Raw genomic sequence first — 7,241 nt, forward strand, 5'->3', positions numbered from 1 at the left:
TTGTTTCACCTGCCACCACTGAGCCTTGAATACAAGGGAAACAGGCATAAATGAATTAAATGAGCATTTTTACCAACATGATCAGACCCAGCAAATAAGCTGTATCTGCCTTAATACCACATTTGGAGGAAATGGAGAAGTTTTTCAATGCTTACAGACAATCAATTAGTGAAGTTCTTAAATAAAAGAAATCGGAAAAAGAGATTGCAGAGAGTTGTTTGGCATCCATGTCGGAAGGGGGCAGGAGGAAAAATGGTTAAAAAAAATAAATCAATTTCAGACTAGTCAAGTAGTGTTCACTGGAGTAGATTTGGTGAGCTGGAGCATTTGTGGAAGTTTGGGACTTGAAGCACTGACTCAAGGCAAGACAGAGCACGTGTAGGTGGGGAGCAAGCTTCAGAGAAACTTCTGACCCGTGCACCTCGATAATGAATTTTATCTCTGCCGCTATTCCAGTCCTGTGCCAAGACAAACTGCATGCTGGCTTGTGATGCAGTCTGAAATCAGTGAAAAAACTCCAGCTGTGATCTGAATTGCACTGAGATGCAGATTTCCAGAAATGGTTTAAAACACCGAGGTGGCAAACTCCACGGTCCTACAGGTTTACTCGGTTTCCCCATTATCCTCATTTCTTTATTCCCACGGGACTTTGAAATGAGGGGAAGTCGTCTTCAGAAACACGCTGGGCACATGTTTTCAAATACTCCTGATAAGAACGTCTATATTTTTTTCTGTCATCCAGACTTACTGCATTTTAAAAAAAATTTACAATATACTTCAACAGTTTCCATATACCTAAAATGCACAATACCATCTGTTCCTTCAAGGTCTCTCTTATTCCAAGTCTTGTTAGTTTTCATTCTAGTTGCTTGCTACCTTCTGATTTCTGGTCCAGTCTGCTCTTGTTGTTCTTCACCATATAGATGAAATACGCAAGTGTCTCTTTCTCGTTCACAGGAATATTTCTGAAGTGACGACTGACAGTCTAGAAGGAACATGTAAAGAGACAGAAATTCTGAAATTAAAAAGTAGAAATAATCAGAACAAAAAGGGTTTCTCTTCCCTTTCCAAAACCGATTTTATGGCCACCGAGCGTAACATACTTTTAGCCAAACATGCACCAATTCAAACTGTCAGTCCTCATTTACCTCTCTCTCTCTTTACAGCTGGAATGTGCATACAAACATAGCGTAGTCTTGCTACGTCAGCAGTATTTGCAGCCAACCTACAAGCGGAATTTGGAAGCCAGAATGTCCTCCTGCCAAAGCAGCATCGCCTCTCCTCAGTGACATTTCATGCCGAGATTACTCGGAGAGCAAGTTTTTCCTGCCTCTCAGTATTTTAAAGGAGAGCGTCAGAAATATTGAAACACTTTGCTGTGTGAACCAGATGCAGCAAAGGTTTAGAGTCCAAAGGAAAACACACCGGGTAAGTTTTCACTGAAAGGAATACCAGGGGATTTGCAATGGGAGGGTTAGGATTTGGTTAGGGCTACCCCTCTCTGACACTGTCATAAGCCCTGAACTATTTAGCTGCTCTTTCCTCAGAAAATGAATGTAGAAAACATGCTGGAGCTGGATGAGCTCTGCTTCTCCCATGGAAGAAGCTCTTTTTTGGTACCAGACACAGCTCCAGAACTGGATTTTGATGCAGGCTGAGCAATATGTCACTCCAAGAAGATTTATGGAAGTTTGAGTTTTCCTTACGGTGGGGTAGCAGCAGGAGTCTAAGAGCCTCAGGCAGCAGTGATTCAAGCATGGGAGCTGGACGAGGATCCAGCGTAGGGTCACAGCTGCTCAGACTTCACAGGAAATCTGGGAAGTGTGTGACAACTTTAGGTTAGGCTTCCTTTATTTTCCGCTTGCATAGTAGTTTGTTTTTTGTTTTGTTTTGTTTTTTTGTTTTTCCTCCTGGGCGCTCCCAGGGTAAATTGCCCAAGTAGTCCATCATGGCAGGAGGCAGCTGAGAGACTATGAACTGGTTAGTTAGAACACGACAAATCAGAACTACCAGTGAGGACACACACCCACCCTGCTTCGTTCAACCTACTCCTACAGGCACCACACTACCTGTTCTCTATATTCTGTATATTCATTCCCTAGCTGACTTCGAAAGAGAGCAAGGCAGCAGTCGCTGTCTTTTCTGGTCTGCTGGTTTTTGTTCTTTAAAGCAAAAGGAAAACAGGCAGTTTGGGGCAGACAGTTGTGAAAGCCTCAGCTTATAAAACTCAACCTCATTACCACTCAGTAACTGCTACAGTTTTTTCCAGCTTAGAGAAGACTTTTTCCCACAGAATGCCTTCAGATCAAGTCAGGAAAGAGAACAGAGCAGATGCACACCAAGCCCAAATAACAGAGAGACAGAGAGTTCTTTCCTAACAAGTGCCCCGTATGGTGGGAAAGCAGCAGTAGAGGCCCTTAAGGAAAGAGCCTTTTATTGACTTAATACAGAACCACAAGACGTCAGGACAAGGGAGGGAAATAAGGAATCTGAAGTCATGGCCAGTGATTCTGCCTTTAATATTAAACAATTCCAACCAGTTCAAGTGCCTGTGAGGAAAGAAAAAGTAACAGGGGCACTTAAGGTGACTAGTAGTGTGTAAGTCTGCGTTTCAGTCAACAGCCATCTTCAGCTGACACCCCGGCCTCTGGAAACTAGGTGCTGCCTCTGCTCCCTAGAGGTCACAGACGGGGGCTATGAACAAGGAGGGAAAGGGAGCAGAGAAGAGCAAGCTACTAAAACATGCTTTCAAGAGCCAGCTTCCATGTCTTCCACAACTGTCTCGGATGAAAGCAAGCACGCAGCTTTCCGCTGGCGTCATCCCCCGAAACCTTTCACAGAGCCCACGGTACACACTGCTGAGAGGCACTACAGGTATCAGCTTCCACAAAACGTGCACTTGAGCAGCGGAGATAAGAATTTTTTTACTAACAGAGATAACACTACCTCTGTGGTCACTTACTTCTGCTAGCTGAGCCTTGTTGAGTCCAGGCCTAGTCTGCAACTTATAATGTCTCTTGTAACGTCGCAGAGTATTCACCTGGAGCTGGAACAAGTCAACCTGGAAGTGATGCAGAGAAGAGGGGATGAGCACTACCTTTAGCTTCTACTAGGCAGAAACGTAGAGTTATCTAAAAATAACTATTTCTTCCTCAACAGGACTGCTCCTTGTCTGCATTCAGAACCACATGGGCTTGCCTTACTGACAAATCTAAGTATATTTTAAAGGACCAAAATAGCCTCAGGGAAATACAAAATTTTGTTCTGGTTCACATGCTGTCAACAGAATTGCTGGCCAATTTCTGCTCTCAATTACACTTCTGCAACCTCCAAGCAAAGGGGAACCTTTTGTTCCCACAAGGTTTAAAAAGCTCACACACGAAATAACAATTTAGCAGGCACTGAACAAATGGCTTGTGACATAAAACAGAGTACAGAGAAGAAGTGAAATTCAAATGCTTAAATGGGAAGTGCACAGTTTAAAAACAAGGTGGGGGGGGGGGGGGGGGAGGTTACAGGAAGGAAGATGAAAATCATGTGGGAAATGCCACAGTTCAAAGACAAAAGGAATCTGCTGAAAACCAAGAAGAAAATGACATTAAAAGTGACACACTGCAGCGTTCCCTATTCAGTTAGGTGACACGCATCCTTCAGATCAGGTATCTTAAAAAAAAAAAACAAACCAACAAAAATCACAAACCAAAAAACCCACCAAACCGAAAACTTGCTGCTGTTTCAACACCTCCACTCAGGAGATGTGTGGACACAGCTTTGCAGCCAGGACACAGCTTTGCTGGCAAAACGATTCCTGGTGGCTTTTTTTTTTTTTCCCCCAGAAATAAAATGCTTTTTGCCAACACGGGTGGCATTTCCAGCAGAGGGCTCTGCTGACGTGGCCAGAACTCTGCGAACATCACCTCTGCACAACTTTTCGCAATGTCAATAGTACCAGAAACATCACCAAAGCAAATACAGCACACAATGGCACAGGGGACAGATTATTCTAGAGTTCTGTAACACAGAGAACCTCCCTCAGGCCTATTTCCTGAAAATAAAAAGATGATACGAATTACCTGAAGGTAGTTTTAAATAGTGCTAAAAATACCACATATGCAAAGGTCTGGAGAAGCTTAATATCCCAAATACCCAAACACAGAGACAGTGACCTACTGCATTCTCTAGTGTATTTGCAAAATGATGCATGCTAAGTAATGAGGAACCATACCGGGGCCTCAGCCACCACCACCGAAAAGAACTTATTTTTACCTTTAAAAAAGAATTAGTATCAAACGTTGTTTCAGCAGCTCTCTGTTTGGAAGCAGTCCATACATGAAGCTGTGCAGTTACCTCAGCATACATCTTTTTACAGAAAACTTCACAGGGGCAAAGAACTCGTACAAGAACGAATGAGAAAATTAGGACATCGCACATCAGAAAAAAGTCTTCCTGGAAAGTGAGAGCAGCACTTTACTTTACTGAAACATAGCGGTTTCAGTGGAGCTGCAATTTAAAATATAAATATTTTCCAATAGACGAAAACATCCAAGTGAAACTTCAACATCCTCCAAACTGGTAAAGCAGCCTACACCCACGTGGCACCCACTAACCTCGGGGACATCTGTTTCATGCTCAGGAGAGTCACCTCCATCATCACTTGTCTTCCTCTTTCTTTTGTTTCGGACGCTTTGAATGAAGTTCTTGTGAAAATCACAAATATACAGATGTCTCACCTAAGAGCCAGAAGTGGTGAAAAAGGAATCAAAACAGGTACTGTAGAAGCAGCATTCAACAGCAGCCACTTAGACACCAGTATTAGAGAGCGCATCCCCCATGACTGGCATGACTGACTGCCTCATGACATTACAGAATTTCTAATCTTAAACCCCAGGCCTGAGACCGCACTCTTGAGTCAGGGATAATTTACGTTACAAAGACGAAAAACAAGGAAAATGAAGGACTCAAGAGTTCCAGCCGAACCTGAACCTCTACAGATATTTTATTTCTTTTTTATGGTTACAAACATTCATCAGAAAAAAAAACAAGTAATTGCCTGGATGAAGTGCATTTGCTTCAGGACTTGCTACCAGGTAACTACCAAGAAAAATATTATTCTGTTCTACTCTCGTGAACTTGCTGGTTTGAGTAGTACAGAAGATTATTAACACAAGTGTTTCAAAACCTAGACCAAATAAAAGTTGGCTAATTACTTCAATTAAGACAAAAATGTCTCTTTCCTATAGCTTATCCTGCCATGGAACGCCCTTTTTAACAAACATTCTCTCACTCGAGTTAGCATACATACCACAAAACAGCACAAATGATCAAAATTATTTGGTACCTGTAAGGCAAAAATGTCTTCAGATGACACAGGCACCCTACATTTGAAATCCCCGTATGCAGCCCGCTTCATACTTTCCCTTCATTTTGAGTTCATTAGTCTGATTTCCTCTTTTTATTTCTAAAGCCTCCCATCTGTCAACAAAGAATCATTTCTAAAACGAAAGAAATTGCTACTCCACTAGACAAACTTGCTGAGGATTACAATCAGGAGAAATAGTCTAGGTTGTACGAATAAAATTGTATTTCAAATTGACTCTCTTCTTGTGACATGACGTATCTCAGCTGTGCAAGAGCTGGGGAAGCTGCCAGACTGACTCAAAACCTCACCTTTGTTTTGTTTTGAGCGGTTTTAATCTTGAAAGCTCAGGAAAGAAAAGCAAGCTGAGCACAACTCCGTTAACCGAGTCACTGCTGAGAAATCCCTCCTGTAACCTTGGCGGGCTGCACCGCGGCACCTACTTCTCCGCTCGGCAAACGACCCGTTCCCAGCCCGAGCTGACAGCTGTCACTTAACGTCATTACGCGGTCAGCACCAACCCGGGCTGTTCCGTGCCGGCCGGCGAACCGGAGCGCAAGTGCCCCGTCGCAGCGGCAGCGCTCGCCGCTCCCGTCAGAGGCGATCGCTCGTTTCTAACGACCTACCTCACTGCAACACGGATTCCTACCCATTAAAAAAGTAACGCCGGTGACGCCTGACTGCAACAGCAACGCGCACCGCTGATTCCGCCTAGCAGCGCCGGCGGTTTTCAACACGAAACCGAAATTAAACCGGCACTATCGCCTCCCGGGCAGAGACGGTGGCTCCTTTGCTCCCCCTGAGCATCCTCTGCTCCCCACCGCGCCGGCCTTCCTCCCGAACACGGGGTTTAGCGCTGCTCCACGGAGCCCCACGAGAGAACCCGCGCCCCGGGGCAGAGCCGCATCTTCACCCCGCCGCGTTCTTCTCTCGCCCTCACGGGGTAACCCCGAAGGGGGGAAAACGCGGTCCGGAGGGAGCGGGTTGGCACCACAAGCCATCGCCCCTCGCACCCCCTCTCCCCACAGCTCGTCGGGGTCCGGTGAAACCCCCTCCGGGGCAACCGGAACGCCCAGCTCGCCGGGCCGATAAGCAACTTTGCGCTGGGAGTGCGGCCTCCCCCGGGAGGGACCGCAGTGCGGTGGCGGGCTGGGGACGGCAAGGCGCGCCCGGCCGGCCCTCGCGGGGGGGCTCGGCGGCGGCGGGCAGGACCGGCGGAGGCCGCGACTCACACTTTTGTCGATGTCCAGCTTCAGCTTCTTCTGCGAGATGCTCTTCTGGATCCTCTTGCTGAAGGACGCGTTGCCGGCGGGGCGCACGCACCGGTCGCCGTCGTCGATGAGGCAGCAGCTCTGGCCGTAAAAGGGGGCGGCGGGAGGCCCATCCCGGCTGTCCTCCTCGGTGCTGAAACCATTCATCGCCCACCTGCCCGTCCCTCACCCCGCCCGGGGAGCCGAGAACCGGGGAAACAGCCGTCGCCGCCGCCGCCGCCGCCGGGCCGCCCCGCGCCCTCGGGGGGACCCCACCGCCCCCGCGGGGGCCCCCCCCGCTTTTGCAGGGGTCCCCTCAAGGGGGGACCCCCCCTCAGCGCCGGCGGAAGGGGGCCGCGCCGCCGGGAGGGCTGCCCGCCGCCCCTCAGCGGTGGCCGCGGAGGCCGGGCCGGGCCCCCCAAGCGCCGCCACCCGCGGGGGAGCCGGGACCCCGCAAGCACCGCTCGCACTCACACACACACACACAAAACCGCCTCCCCGGCAGCGGAAATCCCGCCCCCTCGCCTGCAGGCGGGGCGCTGGTTGGGCCGGATGGCCCGAAGGGCGGGGCGCGCCGCCGCCGCTCCGCGTGCCCATTGGAGGAAGGCGCTGCCTATTTGCCGCCACCGCCGGGC

The 7,241-nt window shown here is 48.4% G+C and overlaps 1 protein-coding gene across 3 annotated transcripts; it reads right to left on the reverse strand.

Moving 5' to 3' along the window:
• Positions 1–219: 219 nt before the first annotated feature.
• On the reverse strand, positions 220–6,774 carry SAP30L (SAP30 like). Of its 3 annotated transcripts, XM_086470748.1 has the most exons (4): positions 6,589–6,774; positions 4,608–4,730; positions 2,963–3,061; positions 220–985 (listed from the first exon to the last, which is right to left on the reverse strand). In XM_086470748.1, the coding sequence occupies exons 1-4, from the start codon at positions 6,772–6,774 to the stop codon at positions 857–859; spliced, it is 537 nt and encodes a 178-aa protein (XP_086326874.1). In that variant the 3' UTR covers positions 220–856. The 3 variants fall into 3 exon arrangements, with proteins under 3 accessions (XP_086326874.1, XP_086326877.1, XP_086326876.1); XM_086470751.1 differs by lacking the exon at positions 4,608–4,730 and having other exon boundaries at positions 2,963–3,046; XM_086470750.1 differs by lacking the exon at positions 4,608–4,730.
• Positions 6,775–7,241: the final 467 nt, after the last annotated feature.

The sequence above is a fragment of the Leptosomus discolor genome, chromosome 10 (assembly GCF_034619465.1).
Source record: "Leptosomus discolor isolate bLepDis1 chromosome 10, bLepDis1.hap2, whole genome shotgun sequence".
NCBI lineage: Eukaryota > Metazoa > Chordata > Aves > Leptosomiformes > Leptosomidae > Leptosomus > Leptosomus discolor.

Coding starts and splice junctions, on each gene's coding strand:
- SAP30L (XM_086470748.1), bottom strand. CDS start 6,774: ATGAATGGTTTCAGCACCGAGGAGGACAGCCGGGATGGGCCTCCCGCC. Junction 4,731..6,588: donor AGCTGGACATCGACAAAAGT/GTGAGTCGCGGC, acceptor TCTGGCTCTTAG/GTGAGACATCTGTATATTTG. Junction 3,062..4,607: donor ATGAAACAGATGTCCCCGAG/GTTAGTGGGTGC, acceptor CATCACTTCCAG/GTTGACTTGTTCCAGCTCCA.